Source organism: Chiloscyllium punctatum, chromosome 17 (genome assembly GCF_047496795.1).
Source record: "Chiloscyllium punctatum isolate Juve2018m chromosome 17, sChiPun1.3, whole genome shotgun sequence".
Classification (NCBI taxonomy): Eukaryota; Metazoa; Chordata; class Chondrichthyes; order Orectolobiformes; family Hemiscylliidae; genus Chiloscyllium; species Chiloscyllium punctatum.
In genome coordinates, this window is record NC_092755.1 from 50922306 (window position 1) to 50944397 (window position 22092).

The following is a 22092-nucleotide window of genomic DNA, read 5'->3' on the forward strand; positions in this document are numbered from 1 at the left end:
TTACGAATTACTGAATCAATTATGTATTCAATGTTCAATAGCGATCATTGGCTTTAAAGAAACAAGTTGATTACCAAGAAGTTTCCCAGGTCGTGAGGTGAATTTGTCTTCTCCCTAAAGAATATTCCACAATCGTTGTTTCTGCAATTGGCAACATCTTTTCCAAGGCAGAATGATATTACCTTTGGCTGCTCTTCTCAAATTCTTGAGTATAAAAAAAATTTCAGTTTTGGAAACCTTTACCAAGGAAGTATTCTCTCTCCTGCATTGCTTCATGTTTCTCGGTCTAATGGGATGGCAGTGCATTTTAATCTATTCTTTGTCACTTTCTCTAACTGTGGAGAGACTCAACTGTTGGTATGTGTCTTCTAGAAACCCTCCATCTCCTTTATGTAACAAATTCCTATTCCACCACAAATTTGCATAACCACAACTTAAGACATTTATCCAAGTGTAATTCATCTAGAAATCCACATTAGCCCACCAAACTTGAACTTCTCCCATATAGTGCAAAATTTAACTATCTAAATACTTCGAAATCTAGTAACTTTTAGAATTACAAGACAACCCAATTACCCATCTTGCAAAAGCTTTTTTATGAAAAGTATTTAGTCTCCAATCTAGCTCAATACTCTAAACTGAGTCTAGACTCTAAACTCCCTCAATAACAGCTGAGTTTTAAATCTAACAAGATTACTTTTCCTATTGGGATTCAGTTGCACAAACAAATGGAGTAAGGCATTAGGGCCCATTCACTTCATCTGTCATTCAGTACCATCATGGCTGATTTGTGTTTTGAATCCCACATTCCCATTTTGTCTTGGTAACCTTGGATTCTTGTCATGCAAGGGAACAAAACTATCTAAAAAATATTCAATAACCCTGTTTCTATTACCTTCTGGAAGAGGTTCCAAAGTTGCACAATCTTCAAAGGAAATAATTTTCCCCATCTTTATCCAAAAAGGGTGACACGCAATTTTTAAATAGTGCCCCTAGTTCTGGATGCACCCACAAAAGCAAACATCCTTTCTCTGTCCACTTTGTCAAGACAATTAGGTTCTTCAACTGAGTCACTCTTTTAAATTCCAGCAGAAATATGCCTAGTCTGTCCAACATATCCTCCTAAGACATACCACTCATTCCAGGTGTCACTCTAGCAAATATCCTCTGAACTGCTACCAACACATTTACACCTTCCTTAAGGGGACCAAAGTGGTATACGTATTCTAGATGTGGTTCACCAATGCTCGTATGACTGAAACGTAATAACTTTCTGAATTGATTTATCATGGTCATATGTGCTGAGAAACAGTCAAAAGTATTGTTTTGCTTGCGAACCAGACAAATCATACCTTACATAAATACATCAGAGTAATAGAACAGAACACAGATTATGGTGTAACAGCTACAGAGAAGGTGCAGAGAAAGATCAACTATAATATGAGCAGTCCGTTCATATGTCTGATAACAGCCGGAAGGAAGCTGATCTTGAATCTGTTGTTAGGTGTTTTCAAACTTTTTTATCTTCTGTCAGATTCGTTCAGTAGCCATTGGATTAAAGGATGGAATTCCATTGGCCACCTTAATTGCTCTCCCCGCATACTAACTTTGTGACCCCTGCACTACAACACCTAGATCCCTTGACATTGAAATTCTCCTGTTTTAAGTAATATGCCACTTTTCTTTTCATTCTCCCAGTCAAAGTGAACAACTTCACATTCTCCCACATTATACTCCCAACTGCCTGATTTTTACCTGACCTATCCAATCCACCTGGAATCTCATTATTCTCTCTTCACAATATACTTTCCTACCTATCTTCTGTCATCTCCAGGTTACCAATGCCTTCATTCCCATCATCCAAGTTATTGTCATAAATGGTACAAAACTGAGGACCCAGCCTAAGTCAGGGTCAGGAATAATGGACCCCAGTTCTGCTCTTGGCTCAGGGCCCTGACCTCTGCCACTGACCCCCTGAGCATAGCAGTCACCCTGGATCTTCAGGGCCACTGTTATGAGGCCCTGATGCAGCCAACCCATCTCAGGTCCTGTCCCCAGCTTCAGACCTCTGCGGGGGCTGCATTTGTCTCATCTTGCCAATCAGAAAAAGACCCGTTGATGTATACTGTCTGATTTCTGCCAGCCAATCTTCTATCCATGTAAAATGATGCTCCAGATACTGTGAGTTATTATTTTGTACAATAACCTTTTATGTAGCACCTTGTCAAATGTCTTCTGGAAATTGAAGTACAGTACAAAATAATCTTATCTATATAGATTTTTTAAAGAAATCTATAAACATTTTTTAAAGAACTTTTTAATAGGCTAGTTAAATATGATTTCACAAAACCATGCTGACTCCTCTTGGTTACCTTGCTCTTTTTAACTGCCCAACCAAAAACCCTTTAGTGATTTTAACACCCTCCTCACAATAAGTGTTTCCTGGTTTCTGCTTCTTTTGTTGAACAGCGTAATATTTCCAGAATCCAGTGAATTTTGGAAAGTGAACATCAGTACATCTGCACCTCACTAGGCATCTTTTTTAAGAGCCTAAGATGAAATCCCTCAGGATCCAGGGATCAGCCTGAAGCTCATCAGGTTACTTGGTATCACTTCCCCATTTATTGTAACTTTACCAAGTTCTCTTGGCCTTTCACCTCCTAATTTATAATTATCATTAATTGCATTTACTCTCATCGATGAATCCTGTTCTCTATGATCCAGAATTTAACCAGCAGCTGAAGTATCAAGCCTTTGAACATAGCCCATCACTAAATTTTACCAATATCTAGATAACCAGTCTACAGGGGAACCTCAATTATCTGAACAAGATAGGCGGGCACTATTTCATTCAGATAATCGATTAAATGTCTTTCCTCTGGGGCCGGAGTTTTAAAAGTCTGCTCCCCGTTCAGGAGACTGCAGAAGCACATAGCGTGCGAGACCCTGCCCCCAACACACAGCACGTGAGCCCCCACCTGCCCCCCAGAGCCCTGTCCCCGACACCCCTCTGTAGCACCCCAGGGAAAATGTGTGGGAGAGAGAGAGAGGGCGAGCAGTCAGACATTTGGAGACGGTGCCTGTTTAATCACTGTAAACAAAGACACGATCTCTGTTGGAAACACGTCTTTGATGGCATGTTTCTATCAGGGCCTCAAGATCTCCTTTCCAATAATCCAATTTTTGGATACTTGGTATTCAGATAATCTGGGTTCCTCTGTATACTGGCTTTAGGATTTACACTTGAGAGCAACAAATTCTCTCTAGCAACTGGTTTCTAAATGCCTCTGCCTCCCAATATGGCATAACTTCTCATTCTGTGTAATGCACTTCCAATACAGCTGAGGAATTTGTTCTGACAACTCGTCATTTGAAAGATGTTCTTGGCCAGTAGTATTAGAGGTCTGTCACAAATCAAGGCCTGACAGGGCAACTTGGAGTAAGTGATGACCGTCAATTTGGAAGCAGATTGTGAGACCATCTTACATTTGTATGAGTCAGCATACACAGACCAGCTATAACCTGATAGGTTCGCTTTAGCATCTGGACTAGATACTTGTGGTTTTCTCATGGTGGACCAAGTAAATCCTTGTTGAGAGAACACTAGAAAATGAATTGTTAACTGCTTTATTTCCCAATAAGGTCCCAATTATGGTATAATTATACTTGTACAATTCCATAATGTCGAAGAATATTTAACACATCAGTGTGTTGCCTTCCCCTTGACTTTGGGTGTCTTCTAACTATCCTTTTGAATGTCTTGTCTCAGTAAAAGGTTTCATGTTAGGGGTGGGGTTGGTTTGATGGTGGAATGGAATGCTCAATGGGACCAGCTGCTTTTCATTCACAGCTTTCTCTCTCTCTCTGATGTCTGTTTGAATTCACATCCTCTCCTGTTCCAAACAAATCTCCTTGCTTGAGTCTGTTTGCATTTCTGGCTGTTCACAGCCAGGAAATGAGATCAGTGGTTTCCATGGGTGTGAGGTGTTTCTTACTTTCCAAGACAGGTTAATGAAATATTTGTTTAAAGTAAGGATCTGAAGAAATGCACATCTTTTTGTTTTTGCATATTGCAATTCATTATGGTAAACGTCATCAGGATCAAGAGACCAAGAGATTTAATATTCATCTGATCATGAAATTAAAAGTGTAACATCATTTTATTTTATGCTATAGATTCCCATTGCCACAAGTGGAATCCGAGCCATGGGTTTCCTGATGAAACACCAAGTTCAGGCTGAGGGTGGAACAGTGTCTCCAAAACTCATCTCATTGCTGGTGAAGGTAAGCCTAAACACACCTAGTCAGAATATTATTCAGAAGGGTTGCTGTTGATATTGGTGGAAGTAGATAGCCTCATCAGTATGCTTGTCTAGTTCTGACTCAGTTTCTGAGGAGTGAGGATTATGGAACAAATCAAATGCAATGGTTTTGGTATTCCCGATACTTAGTTGGAGGAAATTTTTCCTCATCTCTTCCTAGATATCAGACAGGCAATATTACACTCCACAAACAGTGGAGAAGTCATGTGAAATGGTGATGGATAGTTTGGGTCAGCATATATGAAAAAACCTGACTAATTTGGAATGCTATCATCAAGGGGCAACATGCAGTTGGAAACAGGAAGCTAACTATAGACCTTTATAGAATATCAAAGATGGTATAAATACAAATAGTGTAAAATGGTCTTCTGTCTGTTTATTTGTCTATTGATCTTGCACATAACCCACTAACTCTCCTCATACAGAATTTACAGAATTCATCAAGTGACATGAAATTAGTTGCAGAGAAAATGGTCTGGTTAGTGAATAAAGAAACTTCGAACCCACTTGACCCTCAGACAATCAAACCGATTCTGAAAGCTTTGCTCGATAATACAAAAGACAAAAACACCAGTGTCAGAGCATACAGCGAGCAGGCCATAGTCAGCTTGCTCAGGTTAAGGGAAGGAGAAGAGTTGTATCAGGTATGTGGAATATTTAATAGTATTTTATATGGGGATCATTGCTTTGTTTGTGTTTGCAATTACAAATGATTCCAACGTGTTCTTTGAAATGCTTTTTTAATGGTGATGCACTGAGTCACGGTTCTGCTTTTAGGTCAAGTTGGTCACATGAGACTTCCTTTTTGTCACATTGATTGGTCTTTGATTTTGGACAAAAGTGACAGATTCAAGGTTTGCAGCCCTGTTCTAGGTCCGTTCCAATGACCAGCCATTCTAGACAGGAAAACACTGATTTCAACGCAGAGCTTTCCTAACCCTAACAAGGCTTTCTCCTCAAAATATGTTCAGTCTGGATTCAGAAGCCAGGGTAAAAGGCTTAAGTGTCTTCAGCATATTGCTACCCAATTTAAATCTTCAATATTGCTCTGAAATGCAGATGTAAGTTACAATAAGGTTTGTCTATTTGTGGGATGTGGGTGTTCTTGGCAAGGTCACCCTTTATTGACCATTCCTAATTCCCCTTGGTGACAGAGCCAAAATACAACTGAGTGGCTTCCTGGACTATTTCAGAAGGTAGTAAGGAATCTGGAATGACAGGCCAGGCTGGGTAACTATTTCCCAAAAGATACCAATGAATCCGGTGGCTCTTTGGTCAGCATTGCTATTACTATCTTTTTTATTCCTGATTTTATTTAATTAATTCAGTTTGCATTCCCCAGTGACTTCTGACCCTTCTAAATTCAAGAGGATACAGGCCGAGCTGGTGTGGCCTTTCCTCATAAACCAATCCACTCATTCCAGCTATTAGTCTTGTAAATCTTCCATAACCACTTCCGACACATTAACATCCTTCCTTAATTATGGTGACCAGTACTGTACACAGTACTGTAGTTGCAGTCTCGCCAGTACACTGGTACACATGCTTAAAACTGAAAATGAAACTTACTTTTTTTTTCTTAAAATTTAGAATGTTTCCAAAATTCTTGATACTGCTAGTCTGGATCTATTGGCTGAAAGCTATCGGCGGTCTTTGAAGAAACTTGCCGGACAGGCAGACTCAACAGAACAGGTCGATGACACTATTCTGACATGACGTTGAAGAATTGAATGGCTTTTTTGGCGAACCATCTTCACGTGAAAAGTTTTAATTTTTAATTTGTTTGAAAGTGCAGTCACCATTCCGGCGGGCTGTTGGAATTGGACATGATTCTCTGTTAGCATTGCTGCACTTAATTTGTGAGAGAAGTGAACCAAGACATGGTGGTGTCATGACACAAGGGTTTCCAGTAGCAAGTATTAATGGTAGTGCAAGGGACCTGGATTTAAAGAACCAGAGAGTGACAGCACACATGCCTTCAAAAACATAAAGATTTAATAAAACTTTGACTCTGACTCAGACTCTTGTGTACTCAACTTCCTTTGTGGTCTGTGAATGATCTCTGTTCTGGAATCACTTCAACTTATTTTTGCACGCATATGCACGGACACGGCTATAGTCTTCTGTCAGCAAAGAGAAACTAATCCATGGGATCTGTCCTAACTGCAGTTTTGTATCAACACATGTGGCAATAAATAAGGGTAACATGATCAATGGGTTTAGATCAGGCTAACTGATCATTGCTTCTGATACTGGGCATATCCAATATTTATTGGCTAAATCAAAAAGGAGTCAATCATCAGTACTCGACCAATTTGTACAGGCTATACTATTGACTGTGTGGATACAGCTGTGACTGTGTTTTGGGTCCACTATTGCATCCGCTGCACCCGATGTGGCCTCTATATTGGGGAGACAGGCCGCCTACTTGCAGAACGTTTCAGATAACACCTCTGGGACACCCGGACCAACCAACCCAACCACCCCGTAGCCCAACACTTCAACTCCCCCTCCCACTCCACCAAGGACATGCAGGTCCTTGGACTCCTTCATCGCCAGACCATAGCAACACGACGCTTGGAGGAAGAGCGCCTCATCTTCCGCCTAGGAACCCTCCAACCACAAGGGATGAACTCAGATTTCTCCAGTTTCCTCATTTCCCCTCCCCCCACCTTGTCTCAGTCAAATCCCTCAAACTCAGCACCGCCTTCCTAACCTGCAATCTTCTTCCTGACCTCTCTGCCCCCACCCCCACTCCGGCCTATCACCCTCACCTTGACCTCCTTCCACCTATCGCATTTCCAACACCCCTCCCCCAAGTCCCTCCTCCCTATCTTTTATCTTAGCCTGCTGGACACACTTTCCTCATTCCTGCAGAAGGGCTTATGCCCGAAACATCGATTCTCCTGTTCCTTGGATGCTGCCTGACCTGCTGCGCTTTTCTAGCAACACATTTTTAGGACTGCAATTAGGCCATTTGTTTTCTTCCAATTTTCCCTGTTGTCCACTGCACAGATGATTCAACAGCCACAATGCAGGAAAGGGAAATTCAATCTCCAATGATATAATCGTAGGTGTTGCTTGCAAAATTCCACTACATTCTGACTGTAAAATTAACACATCTTTGGATGAATGGGTTGGCTGCTAGTTTTTACATTTAATGGCACAGTGGCTCAGTGATTAGCACTGCTGCCTCACAGCACTAGGGACCTAGGTTCGATTCCCACCCTGGGCGACTGTATGTGTGGAGTTTGCACTTTCTCCCTGTGTCTGCATGGGTTTCCTCAGAGTGCTCCGGTTTCCTCCCACAATCCAAAAATGTGCAGGTCAGGTGAATTGGTTATGCTAAATAGTGTTAGGTGTGTTAGTCAGGGATGAATAATAGGGTAGGGGAATGGGTCTTCGGAAGTTTGGTATGGACTTGTTGGACTGAAGTGCCTGTTTCCACACTGGAGGGAATCTAATCTAATCTTCACCATAAATTAAGTTGTCTCTTTATGAAGTCAGGGCAAGAAAATAATTACTGAAACAAATAAGAAAATAATGAAAACTTGTGAGAGTTGGATTTCCTTTACCTAATATGGCAAAAATGATAGCAAAATCTGTCCAGTCTAATCTAATTTACATACCTAACCAGTAAAAGGTAAGTTAACATAGTCCCAGAGACCTATAAGATGCTCTCATTAGAGAAAGAGACAGCTGGTACTAAGATTAAACTGAGGGTCACCATACCTTAGGAGAGGTTGAGAGCTCCATGGTAACCTCACCTGGTGCGGGAACTGAACCCACGGTATTGGTGTCTTTCCACTTCGTAAACCAGCCAACTGAACTAACCGAACCCCAAACAAGGTAGGGATGATGGACCAAAATAAAATCATCACTAACAAAATAGACTTTACAATACAGCAACTAATCTGAGAAATCTTTGGCCTTGACCTTCCAACAGACTTCACTCCACTGACATGAATCCAACAAAATAACAGCGAGGAAAATAAATGCCTTTTACAGTCTTGGGACATCCAAATCACTTCAGAGCCAATTTGCATGCAGCAAGGTGCCATAAACCATTAAGAAGTCAACAAACAGAATGCTGGAGAAACTCAGCCAGTTTGGCAGTATCTGGAGAGAGAAGCAGTTAACATTTTGAGTCCAGTATGACTATTTCAGAATACTCAGAGAAATAGTCATACCAGACTTGAAACATATATTTCTCCACAAATACTGCTAGACCTGATTTTCTTCAGCATTCTGTTCTTTCCAGTTTGGCAGTTAGACACGTATTGTTCTGCTATTCTCCTGTTTCAATCACTTAATTTGCCCTATCAGCAGCCTCTCTCCCCTAGCACTCACCCACTTTTGCATAAGCGCTGCCTCCTCCATGCTTCATGTCAGCTCTGATGAAGAGTCATCCAGACTTGAAATGGTAGCTTGCGCTGTCCCCGTGGATGCTGCCTGACCCACTGGTTTCCAGCATTTTGGTTTTCCGTGCACTATCTCAGATTTACTCCGGTAAAGATGGGGAAGGTGTTTGTAAAGTTTATTACCATCTTTCAAAGAATAACTTTGTGCAATATTATATAAACATTATTTGTTATTTTAGCAATGTGTTATCAAACAATATGTGATGCCAATTTAATGTCTGTCATTACGGTAGCTTGCTAAAACCTTGGTCAAGATGCAATTGACAGGAAGAAAGGGATGTACAGAAGTGAAGTAGTTCAGGAAGAAAATGCTGGAGCTTTGACAGTTAGCTGAAAACATGCCACCAGTGGTGCCGCAAATAAAATTGGGCGAATTCAAGAGGCTAGAACTGATGGAGAGTTGATATCTAAGAGGGCTAGAGAAGATTCCAGAAATACGGTTATGCTATGGAGACATTTTTAAAAGTGGGGATGAGAATTATAAAGGGTTAAGGCAATGTTTAACTGGGATCCAATGTAAGTCAGAACAGTAATGGGTGACTGAGGCTTGATGTGAATTAGGACATAGGCGCAAGGTTTTGGATGAGTCCAAATGGGTGGAGTCAGTGAAATTTTTGTAATAATTGTCACAACTCTGGGAATAGTGCACTGGAAATCATATCCCACCATTCCAGTTGACATCACAAATTTTAAATATTAGTCTCTTTAATGCCTAACTGTGACACTATCTAAACTGATGAGGTTTCATCATTGAACAAAACAAAAGCTTGTTTGTGATAAACTTTCTGTAATGTAGCAAAGAAATTATTAAAGTGCAAAATTAAACTATCCCGATTTTAAATCCAAAATGAAAGCACACTCATTCACACATGGGATAGATGAGACAAACCATTTTTTTCCCCAGGAATATTGTGGGGCAAAAAAGCCTGAAGTTTGTTAATCAAATTCCAAATAAAGATAGATGGAATGAGGTGACTTTCTCACGGGAATTTTTTTTGTTTCATGGCAATGATAAAACATTCAAGATTAGAATGGTGCTGAAAAAACACAGTGGGTCAGGCAGCATCCGAGGAGCAGGAAAATTGACGTTTCGGGCAGGAACCATTGCTGATGAAGTGCTTTTGCCCGAAACATAGATTTTCCTGCTCCTCGGATGCTGCCTTTTTCCAGCACCACTCTAATCTTGACTCTGATCTCCAGCATCTGCAGTCCTCGCTTTCACCTAGTGATAACATGTTGTCAACTGCAGCAATTCTCAAACAAATCACCAGTCATTTGTACCTAGGTCATCACCTGGGTCAGTAGTTCTATCTTTTTGCAAAATCTGAGTTACTAAGTTTCCACACAAGAAAAGGGGAGTTAACTCACTAGCTTCAGGATTTTAAGGCTGGGTAGGCTGGTACTTCTTTCACTGGAGTGTTGGAGGTTGAGAGGTAACCTTAGGTGGTTAATAAAGTCATGAGGGATATAGATACAGTTAGTGGTAGATATCGTTTCACTAGGATAGGGGGATTCAAGAGTAGGGGACATTGTTAAGGTAGGAGGAGAGAAATTTAAAAAAGACACGAGAGCCATTTGTTCTAACAGAGGGTGGTTTGCGTGTAGAATTAACTTCCTGAGGAAATGGTGGATGCGGGCATAGTTCCAATGTTTAAAAGACACTGAAAGATAAGTACATGAATAGGAAAGGTTTGGAGGGCTATGGGCCAGGAGCAGGCAGGTAGGACTAGTTTAGTTTAGGTTTATGTTTGGCATTGAATGGTTGGACTGAAGGGTCTGAGTGAGTTTTGAGAAGATTTGTAGCTCAGGTTGAGGTTTTGGGTGTAGGGTCTGTTTCAGTTTTGTATGATTCTATATGACTCTATCCATATCCAAATTGCTCTTGGGCCCATGATAAACTGTACTTAAACCAATCCACAAATTGCTGGGCATATCCTTTTTTGTTCAAAGAAACAAAAGTACAAAAATGTATTTTCAAAATAAAAACAAATGTTTTTTTGTAACCAATTAGTGACCAAAAAATACACTTTTTCCTTCAAGTTATATGACTAAGACTAGTTCATTCTCTGCAATATTGTAGTCCAAACTTCATTATTCCAATTTATCTTTCGAAGTGAAATATCTATAGTCCTTAATTTGGTTATTTTTAAACAACACAATGTACAGATGAGTGTTTATCTCAGCTTGAATGCATCCAGGTCATGCTTTGCAGAGGTGGATATAAGTAATCTTGGTGACGGTATGGAAATGTGATTAAAAGTTCATCACAAGGTCAAAAATGGCACCAAAGTCAGGAAAAATTGCCAGGTAAAAGTCTGGAATCGGTGATTAGGGAACAGGTTTGCAGTGGTGACCAAAAACAAAAAGCTTTACTCTTTCAATATTTAATAGAAGGAAATTTCTGCTCATATATTTGATGGGTAATGTGGCAATTTAGAAATAGTTGAGAAAAGCTCAAAAGTGAGTAAACATGTGATGATAGTGAAAAGCATTATGAAAATTCATACTTCCTTAATATTTGAATGTAATCAGCTTGTGTGTGAAAGCTGATGCTTGTTTTGGAGGCTATTGTCGAGGACTGTGTGAATTTGAAGTATGAGGAGACCATGAGTAGACCCTAGGGAGATACCAAAGCTGACATTTCAGAAGTGGGAAGAGAACCTGATTCTCTGTCTATGACTGGATAGGGAGGAATGGTAAGGAAGAGGAGTTCAAGGGTGCAGTTCACAAAAACAAAACTGGAGTTATCTCAATATTCTGAGTTAATCCTGGAATAGTGAGAAGTTTTTGATATTTTCTAATCCTGGAGTTCCTGACTATAGTATTTACTTTATATTTAATAATTTATTTTATAATACATCTTATTTCAATGAAGAATACATGTACAATATAGTATTTCAACCCATATGTTATTTTCTCCAAGCTAGAAAAGCTATAGGAAGGATATTGTGAAACTTGAAAGGACTCTGATTTGCAAAGGTCTTGCCAGGGGTTGGCGGGTTTGTGCTTTGGGGAGAGGCTGAATGGGCTAGGGTTATTTTCCCTGAGGCAATGGAGGCTGAAGGGTGACCTTCTAGAAGTTTATAAAATCATGAGAGGCATGGGTAGTGTGAACGGCCAAAGTCTTTTCCCCAGGGTAGGGGAGTCCAAAACTAGAGGGCAGAGGAGTAACATAAGAGGGGAAAGATTTAAAAGGGACCTAAGGGGCAACTTTTTCACACAGAGGGTGGTACATGTATGAAACAAGTTGCCAGATGAAGTGATGGAGGCTGGAACAATTGCAATATTTAAAAGGCATCTGGATGGTTATATGAATAGGAAGAGATTAGAGGGATATGGGCCAAATGCTGGCAAATGGGACTAGATAAATTTAGGATATCTGGTCGGCATAGACAAGTTGGACTGAAGGTTCTGTTTCTATGCTGCATTGCTCTGTGACTGTAATCAACCTGTTCAGAGATTTATTACATCCCTGGAACAGGTGGGACTTGAACTGGGTCAAGGAGGGACACTACCACTGCACCATAAGATTGAGCAATTTTAACAAATGAAAACAGGATCCATTCACTCTTAATGTCAAAACATAGGAGCCTGATCCTCATTCAATATGTTCATGACGATCCTGTCTCGATGCTTTATTCCTATTCTCTCCCCGTGCCCCATATGTTTTTAAAGTCTAACAGAAAATCTTTTTTGAATATTTCAGTGACTTAACTTGCACTGCTTTCTGTGGTAGAGTATTTCACAGGTGCTCTACATTTGAGTGAAGATATTTCTCCTCATCTCAATCCAAAATTGTCTAATCCTCTAACCTGAGACTGTTTCGCATGGTTCTTGACCCCCTAACCAGGGAAAGCATCCTCCCTGCATTTATTCTGTACAGTGCTGTTAGAATTTTATACATTTCAATCAGATCCTCTGTCATCCTTCTCAACTGTGCTGAATACAGGCCCAATCGTACCAATCTCTCCTCAAAGGGCAATCCCTCTGTGTTTGGTATCAGTCTAGTGAACCTCTGCTGCACTACCTCTATGTCAATTATATTGTTTCTTAGATAGGGAAACCAAAATTGCACGCAATGCTCCAGGTGTGGTCTTGCCAAGCTTCTATAAGAATACAGGAAGACGTCCCTACTTCTGAACTCAAATCAGCTTGCAATGAGGACTAGTATACCACTGCCTTTCCCAACTGATTGCTGTATCTACCTGTCTTATTTATTAATAAACCCAGATGCCTTTATACATCCACAATTCACATTTAGCCACATTGTATGCACTCAACTAAATTGTCTAAAACACCTTTAAGTATATTAGCATGGATAGAGAATTGGCTAATGGATAGGAAACAGAATAAAGTGTTCTTTTTCAGGTTGGTGACCTGGGATTCCACGGCAACCAGTGGGGATACAACTGTTTGCAATATATATTAATGACTTGGAGGAACAAAGCAAATGCAATACAGCCAAATTTGCAGACACAAAGATAGGTGGAAAAGCAAATTGCGAGAAGGATACAAACAGTTTACAGACAGATATTGACAGGTTAAATAAGTGGGCAAAACTTTGGCAAATGGAATGTAATGTGGGAAGATGTGACATTATTCAAATGGAAAGAGAGAACAAAAGAATAGTATTATTTAAATGGAGAAAAATGGCAGAAAGTTGAAATGTAAAGGATTTGGGGGTAGTTATGTACAAAAAAAGTTAGCATAGAACTGAGGCAGGAAGTCAGGAAGGATAATTGAATGTTGGCTGTTTTTTCATGGGGGTTGGAGTATAAAGGGTGGGGAAATCTGACTGTAACTGTACAAGGAGCTGGTGAAACCACATTTGGAGAATTGTTCTGAAAACAACAAATGCTGGAGATCACAATGAGTCAGGCAGCAGTCAAGGAGAGAGAGCAAGCTAACATTGGATGCACTCAATGACTCTTCATCAGAGGTGGAGATTTTGGCAAATTGTGAGCATTTTTGGTCCCCTTATTTAAGGAACAACTTTATTTCATTGGAGACAGATGACGGAAGGTTCAGAAAGATGATCCCTGTTATGGAGCAGTGGTCTTATGAGTATAAATTAACAGATTGGGACTCTAGTGACTGGATTTTAGAAGAATGAGAGGTGATCTTATTGAAACATATAGGATTCTTTGATTTAGTGGTTAGCACAGCTACCTTACAGTACTAGGGATCTGGGTTCAATGCCAACCTTAGGTAACTGTACAGATTTTGTACATTCTCCCCATTTTTAAACATTTTTATTCATCTTGTGGCATATGGGCATCCCTGGCTGGCCAGCATTTCTTGCCTATCCCTAGTTGCCCTTGAGAAGGTGGTAGTTAGCCTTCTTGAACCACTGCAGTCCACTCGCCGTGGGTTGACCTGCAATGCTATTAAGGAGAGAATTCCAAGATTTTGACCTGGACAGTTACAGTGAAGGATCAGTGGTACATTTCCAAGTCAGGATAGTGAGTAGCTTGAAGGGGAACTTGAAGGTGGTGGTGTGCCCATATATCTGCTGCCCTTATCCTTCTAAATGGAAGTGGTTGTGAGTTTGGAAGGTGCTGTATGAGGATCTTTGGGGAATTAGTACTGTGCATCTTGTAGATAGTACAAACTGCTGCTACTGAGCATCCCGATGGAGGGAGTGGATGCTTGTGAATGTGGTGCCAATCAAGCAGGCTGCTTTGTCCTGGATGGTGTCAAGCTTCTTGAGTGTTGGTGGGGCTGTGCTCATCCAGGCAAGTGAGCAGTATTCCATCACACTCTTGACTTGTGCCTTGTAGATGGTGGACAGGCTTTGAGGAGTCAGGAGGTGAGTTACTTCCTGTAGTCTTCCGAACTGCTGACCTGCTCTTGTAGCCACTGTGTTTACATGGTGTGTCCAATTAAGTTTCTGGTCAATGATAACCCCCAGGATGTTGATAGTGTAGGACTCAGTGACGGTAACACCATTAAATGCCAAGGGGTGGTGGTTAGATTGTCTCTTACTCGTGATGGTCATAGCCTGGCATTTGAGTGGCATAAATGTTATTTGTCACTTATCAGCCCGAGCCTAGATATTGTCCAGATCTTGTGTTTGAACATGGACTGCTTCAGTATATGAGGAGTCGCGAGTGGTGCTGAACATTGTGCGGTCATTAGCAAATATCCTCAGTTCTGACCTTCTGATGGAGGGAAGGTCATTGATGAAGCAGCTGAAGATGGTTGGGCTGAGGACACTACCCTGAGGAACTCCTGCAGAGGTGTGCTGGAGCTGAGGTGACTGACCTCCAACAATCACAACCATCTTCCTATGTGTCAGGTATGATGCCAATCACCTAGGAGAAACTGAGAATTGCAGATGCTGGAGATCAGAGTCTAGAGTGTGGTGCTGGAAAAGCACAGCAGGTCAGGCAGCATCTGAGGAGCAGGAGAATTGATATTTTGGGCACAAGCCCTTCATCAGTTTCCTGCTCCTTGGATGCTGCCTGACCTGCTGTGCCTTTCCAGCACCACACACTCAACCCATGATTCCAATCACTGGAGAGTTTGCCCCCAGATACCTGTTGAATCTTCCCGTCTGCATGGGTTTTCCTCTCCAGTCCAAAGACATACAGATCAGGTGGACTGGCCATGCTAAATTGCCCATAGTGTCCAGGGAGGTGTAGGTTAGGTGGATTAGCCATGAGAAATGCAGAGATAGGTTGTGGGGGATGAGTCTGGGTGGGATGCTCTTCAGAGTCAGTGTGGACTTGTTGGGCCAAATGGCCTGTTTCCACACTTCCACATTCTATTCTATTCTAGGTGGCTTGACAGGGTAATTGTTGGGAGCATGTTTCCCTCATAAGAGTGTCGAGGGCCAGAGAGTATAGTTTCAGAACGAAGGGGTGCCAAGCTACTCCTCAGGTGAGGAGTAATTTCTTCTCTCAGAGGGTTGAGAATCTTTGAAGTTCCTTGCCACAGAGTACTGTGGATGCAGAGTCCTTGTAAGACTCAGATAGGTAGATTCTTAATGAGTAGGGGTATCATAAAGTAGATTTGAGGGGCCAAACATCTATCTGTTCCTGTCTCTTATGGATTGCATTGCCTGCATTTAAGATGGTGTTAGCAGATTCAGTTCAAAAGTTAATTGGAAGTGGAGTTGAAGAGAAAATAGCTTCAGAGGTACAAGGTCAAGGTGGTGGGACTGGGAGTGGAACCAGCTGGTTTTTCTCTTGCAGAAATCCAGCAGGGTCTGTGTAGGATGAGTGACCTACAGTGTTCCAGAGTAACCGTAAAACCCACATCTGATTTCCTGGGAAAGATCACAGTCTCAGAAAACATCACTTCCAGCAGGAATCTCAGTATCTCAGCCAGATGCTCCAAGACCCCACAGGAATAAGCCAAGCAGAAGAGGGAAAAAACGAACCTACGGGGCACATCGTCGCCGGAAAGAGCCGAACGCCTGAGCGTCGGAGAGACGGAGCCGGAAAGAGCCGAACGCCTGAGCGTCGGAGAGACGGAGCCGGAAAGAGCCGAACGCCTGAGCGTCGGAGAGACGGAGCCGGAAAAAGCCGAGATGAAGGGGGCCGGGGCTATTTCCGGAAGGCGGGTGGGCGGGTATTCGCGGATCGTACTCGAGAGGTTCCGGAAAGAGCCGATCCTAGCGGGAGCCGGATAGTCGCAGCCGCCCTGCACAAACAGCCGGAGGAAGCGGCGCCGCCACTGAGAGACTGAACCGAGCGAGGTGTCCGCTCAGCGCCGCTGTCATGGCCAGGGATTATGATCATCTCTTTAAGCTGCTCATCATCGGAGACAGCGGTAAGGAACAGGCGGGGAAACCGAGCGCGGCGTCGGCGACAGCGACAGGAAACAGGCCGGGCCCAAGGCCCCGATACTGGTGTCCGCACGGCCCGAGAAAGGGGAGCTAGAGGCAGCCAGGCCGCAGCCGAGCGCACGGGCACTCTCCTCCTTTTGTCAGAAGTTGACTTTTGGGCCGAGAAAATAGCCGGGGTGGCGGGCTGGAGATTACTGAGCTCCTGAAGTAGGGGGTAGGGGAGGGGGGGGGGGGAGCCTGAGGGTAGGGGGTAGGGGAGGGGGGGAGCCTGAGGGTAGGGGGGAGGGGGGGGGGGAGCCTGAGGGTAGGGGGGAGGGGGGGGGGGGGGAGCCTGAGGGTAGGGGGGAGGGGGGGGGGGAGCCTGAGGGTAGGGGGGAGGGGGGGGGGGAGCCTGAGGGGAGGGGGGGAGGGGGGGGGGGGAAGCCTGAGGGTAGGGGGTAGGGGGTAGGGGGGGGGGGGAGAGCCTGAGGGTAGGGGGTAGGGGGTAGGGGGGGGGGGAGAGCCTGAGGGTAGGGGGTAGGGGGTAGGGGGGGGGGGGAGAGCCTGAGGGTAGGGGGTAGGGGGTAGGGGGGGGGGGAGAGCCTGAGGGTAGGGGGTAGGGGGTAGGGGGGGGGGGGGGAGAGCCTGCGGGTAGGGGGTAGGGGGTAGGGGGGGGGGGAGAGCCTGAGGGTAGGGGGTAGGGGGTAGGGGGGGGGGGAGAGCCTGAGGGTAGGGGGTAGGGGGTAGGGGGGGGGGGAGAGCCTGAGGGTAGGGGGTAGGGGGTAGGGGGGGGGGGGGAGAGCCTGAGGGTAGGGGGTAGGGGGGGGGGGAGCCTGAGGGTGGGGTAGGGGGGGGGGGGAGAGCCTGAGGGTAGGGGAGGGGGGGGGGGGAGAGAGCCTGAGGGTAGGGGAGGGGGGGGGGAGCCTGAGGGTAGGGGGTAGGGGAGGGCGGGGGGGGAGCCTGAGGGGAGGGGGGGGAGCCTGAGGGTAGGGGAGGGGGAGGGGTGGGGGGGGAGCCTGAGGGTGAGGGTAGGGGAGGGGGAGGGGTGGGGGGGGGGATCCTGAGGGTAAGGGAGGGGGGGGGGGAGTTGGAGGGGGGGGGGAGTTGGAGGGGGGGGGGAGTTGGAGGGGGGGGGAGTTGGAGGGGGGGGGAGCCTGAGGGTAGGGGGTAGGGGAGGGGAGGGGGGAAGCTTGAGGGTAGGGGAGGGGGGGGGAGCCTGAGGGGAGGGGGGGGGAGCCTGAGGGGAGGGGAGGGGAGCCTGAGGGTAGAGGGTAGGGGGGGGGGGGGGGAGCCTGAGGGTAGAGGGTAGGGGAGGGGGGGGGGGGAGCCTGAGGGTAGAGGGTAGGGGAGGGGGGGGGGGAGCCTGAGGGTAGAGGATAGGGGAGGGGGGGGGGGGGGGAGCCTGAGGGTAGAGGATAGGGGAGGGGGGGGGGGGGGAGCCTGAGGGTAGAGGATAGGGGAGGGGGGGGGGGAGCCTGAGAGTAGAGGGTAGGGGAGGGGGGGGGGAGCCTGAGAGTAGAGGGTAGAGGGAAGGGGGGGTGAGCCTGAGGGTAGAGGGAAGGTGGGGGGAGCCTGAGGGTAGAGGGGATGGGGGGGGGAAGAGCCTGAGGGTAGAGGGGAGGGGTGGGGGAAGAGCCAGAGGGGAGGGGGGGGGGAAGAGCCTGAGGGTAGAGGGGAGGGGGGGGGGGGAAGAGCCTGAGGGTAGAGGGGAGGGGGGGGGGAGCCTGAGGGTGGAGGGGGGGGGAGCCTGAGGGTAGAGGGGAGGGGAGGGGGAGCCTGAGGGTAGAGGGAAGGGGGGGGGAGCCTGAGGGTAGAGGGTAGGGGAGTGGGGGGGGAGAGCCTGAGGGTAGGGGGTAGGGGAGTGGGGGGGGGGGGGGGGAGCCTCAGGGTAGAGAGTAGGGGAGGGGAGGGAGCCTGAGGGTAGGGGGTAGGGGAGGGGGGGGGGGAGCCTGAGGGTAGGGGAGGGGGGGGGGGGGAGCCTGAGGGTAGGGGGTGGGGGGGCAGCCTGAGGGTAGAGGCTGGGGGGGGGTTCAGGGGTTAGGCAGGCTCAGGTAACCTGAGGGTGAGGAGGAGGTGGGCAGCTGGGGTGGGTAGGGGGGCAGTCTACAGAGCAGGGATGGGGGAGCACAGGTAAGGGAGGAGTTTGTGGGTTGGGGCATGGGGAAAGATGGTTAAAGGCAAGCAAGGGAGGGGAGTGACTGTTAGGGGACTTGGGGTTGTGCCTTGGGATGAAGCAGATATACCAGCATGGTGTGTGACTAGAAATAGGGCCAGTATACAAAGGAGAGAGATCTGGGAGGGAATTGTGTAAATATCTGATCAACTGGTTGAACTTTGACACAGGGATTTTGGTTATGTATGTTTATGTGCGCAACAGTAATTGTAAAGTAGTCTGGATATGGGTTAAGTGTGGTAGTCTCAGTAAGTGTTAGAAACTGATGATTGTGCTTGTATGTTGATGAGTATAAGCAACACCAGGAATAGTATAAGTGAATTCTGGAATCATTACTGTGGAGAGTGATGCCACTTGTCATGAGCTGACCTGACTTCCTGCAAACTAGCTTCCAGCTTAGTTCACTGTCCCCTTTTTTTTTCTCTCTCCTTTTGTATTCATCTGATCCTTTTTAGAATGTCACAGTTGAATCTGCCTCCATTACACACTTAGGAATTGCAACCTAGATCCTAACCACTTGATGTGTTGGGGAGGGGAATAAAGTCTTTGGTAAAGGAACCAACAGCAAAATTACAATCAGCTTAAATTGGTTTCTTCTTAGACTCAATTCCTTTTGCTATCGAGTCATGGAGATCTATAGCACAGAAGAAAGGTCCTTCAGCCCAGCCAGTCAAAAACAACCATTTAACTTTTAATCCCATTTCCCATCAGTGGGACAGTTTATCTTCTCTACTGTCTAGATTCCTCATGATTTTGAATACCTGTATCAAATTCTTCTGAATCCTCTCTGCTAAAGAGAAAAGATGCAGCTTCTCTAGTCTATCCACTTAATTATAGTCCTTCAACCTTGGAGCCATACTTGTAAATGTTTGTCTGCACTTAGTCTTTGAATCCTTTCTGAAGTGTTTGCAGTTGATGCTGGGCCAGTATATATGAAAGTTCATCAGATTTTATGCCTTTATTTATTAAAACTGAGGATCTTGAACACCTTTTGTTAACTGCTGTCTCATGTGTCCTGTTGCCATCAGCAATTTGTACGTATTAACTGCCATGTATTTCTATTCCTACACTACCTTAGTTCAGTTTGTTTTTGCCTCTTCTCATCTTCATGCCATCTTGTCTACCTGCATTATATTTTGCCTGCCTGTGTCCATGCATTTTGCCAGCTTGTTTATCACTATCCTCCCATAGATGAATATACATCCAAGTTTTGTCACTTGAAATGTTTTGAAAATCTGCTCTATGCAGCCAAGTCTAGGTAATTGATTTTGATCAGTAAAAGCAGTGGATTGAGTACCATTGAGCTGTTGAGTCAAAAGACAAGGCCAGAGTTTGAGGGGACCTGGGAATGGAATCTGTAGATCTGCTTCCTTGACTTCCTATGGTAGAGTCGGTGTTTGTAAGAGTCCATATATTGAGAGAGTTTGTGTCAGTGAAGGCATCCTGGGGGTCATCTGTGTATAAAAGCTGAAAGAAGTTGCTGTAAATCAGAAACAAAAAGAGATTGCTGGAAAAGTTCCACAGGCCTAGCAGTATCTGTGAAGAGACGTTAAGGTTTCAGGTCCAGTGACCCTTTTTCAGAACTTTTTGTTTAAGGGGTTATCTGTGTTTTACACATCACCCCCAACCCCATCTTTTCCCAGTGTGTGTGAGATAGCAGCAGGATGTCAGCAAGTGAGAGAGAATGTCCAGAATACCAATCCACCCTGTTTCAGAGAGTCTTAAAATTAGACTACTTGTGCAGAAAGAGTGAGCACTGACTTTTGTAATGAAAGGTGCACAAGGAATGGTCAAATATTTCAGAGATGGGAACTTCTCACCAATTCTTGATCTTTTTATTTAATCGTAAATTTATTATTAGAGTTCTGGAACTCTATCAACAAACACATTTGACTTGGATCCCATTTCCCACCCCCTGAGAAAAAGAACAAGAAATGACATCACCAATCCAAGGAAACCTAAACACATAAATAGAAAGCGGGCCATGCCACCAGTGCTTCATCTGGAGGTTCACAGATGTTACCTAGTATAGTGACGAAACATAATCTGAAAACGAACCTTCCAGCTCAGCAAGCAAACCTGCATCCAGAATCTTTTAATAGTTAAATGGAGGAAATCTCAACTTATCCAGAACTAGTTGTCAAGCAAGACATTTTCCAGGGTTGAAGAGTGTTGTGCTCGAAAAACACAGCCGGTCAGGCAGCATCCGAGGAGCAGGAGACTTGACGTTTCAGGCATAAGCCCTGGGGCTTGTAGGCTGGGGGTCTGAGAGATAAATGGGTGGGGCTGGGGAGAAGGCAGCTGGGATTGCAGTAGGTAGTTGAAGGTGGGGGTGAAAATGATAGGTCAGAGAGCAGGGTGGAGCAGATAGGTGGGAAGGAAGATGAATAGGTAGGCCCATTCAAGAGGGTGGTGCCAAGTTGGAAGTGGGGGGGGGGGGGAGGAGAATGAGAAAACTGCTGAAATCCACATTGATCCTGTATGGTTGGAGGGTCCCGTGGCGGAAGATAAGGTGTTCTTCCTCCAGCCGTCTGGTCACTTTATCCATTTTGCAGGGTTTGGGAGGGTGAGTGCTGGGGGTTTGGGGGGGGGGAGTGGGGGAAGAGGAGATAGAGGCTGATGTTAGCAGTATACTTGTGGAACTTGACTCTGTTTTATCTTGTCGCTGAGACATGCCATGTAAGGCGCCATCTCCTTTAGACATCTCCTGAGGTAATATCACGAGAAGAGAAGCCACTGTAGAAGATTCTCTGACTAAAGTCATGACATGAAATGAGAGCAGTTCCACTCAGCTAGCAAGTGGCTTTGAAGGATGTTGTGGTCAACCGTGGTAAAGGCTACAGACAGGTTGAGCAGGGATAGTGTACTGCTATTATTTGTAACTTTTATTGAAACTGTTTGAATATTGTAACTTCTGCAGAAATGTTTGATCTTAGTTCATTGGGGTCAGTGACGAACCTTGATGCCCCAGTGATGTGAACCTTTACAGGAAATTCTGTTTCTGGTGAGCAGCTTGCTCTGAATCGTGTAAAACTGTAAGACCTGTTAAACCTGAAGCAGTGTAAAACACAGCGTGCACACTTGCTACCATGCAGCTTTGTGGGCCAAGATTAATTTATTTGAAACACTGTCTAGTTTATCCTGCAACTCTTTGCTCAGTGCTGGTGATTGTTACTGAATTAATAATAGAGAATGTTTTCCAATCCCACCATGCCAATTTAAGAAGGTGAATTTTTTTTTAATGTAAATCAATGAAGCTGGTTCAATTCAGTTTGTGTTTCTGAAGTGAAACTGTTGTTAAAAAACCCAACTGGGTCACTAAGAACCTGTAGGGAAGGAACCTTGCTTGCTGTCCTTGCTTGGACTAGCTCTATGTTGACTCCAGAGCCATACCAATGACTTCAA

At 44.9% G+C, this 22092-nt stretch overlaps 2 protein-coding genes across 4 annotated transcripts in view; both read left to right on the top strand.

Moving 5' to 3' along the window:
• gcn1 (GCN1 activator of EIF2AK4) overlaps positions 1–6343 on the top strand; it is a 127134-nt gene extending 120791 nt beyond the window's left edge. For both annotated transcript variants that reach the window (XM_072587104.1, XM_072587105.1), the window contains 3 exons: positions 4177–4284; positions 4748–4966; positions 5913–6343. In XM_072587104.1, coding sequence (XP_072443205.1) covers positions 4177–4284; positions 4748–4966; positions 5913–6038 — 453 coding nt within the window. In that variant the 3' untranslated portion in view covers positions 6039–6343. The remainder of the gene's footprint in view (positions 1–4176; positions 4285–4747; positions 4967–5912) is intronic.
• Positions 6344–16340: 9997 nt separating this feature from the next.
• Positions 16341–22092, top strand: part of rab35b (RAB35, member RAS oncogene family b) — a 61514-nt gene continuing 55762 nt past the window's right edge. For both annotated transcript variants that reach the window (XM_072587107.1, XM_072587108.1), the window contains exon 1: positions 16341–16519. In XM_072587107.1, the coding sequence (XP_072443208.1) occupies positions 16468–16519 (52 nt within the window). In that variant the 5' untranslated portion in view covers positions 16341–16467. The remainder of the gene's footprint in view (positions 16520–22092) is intronic.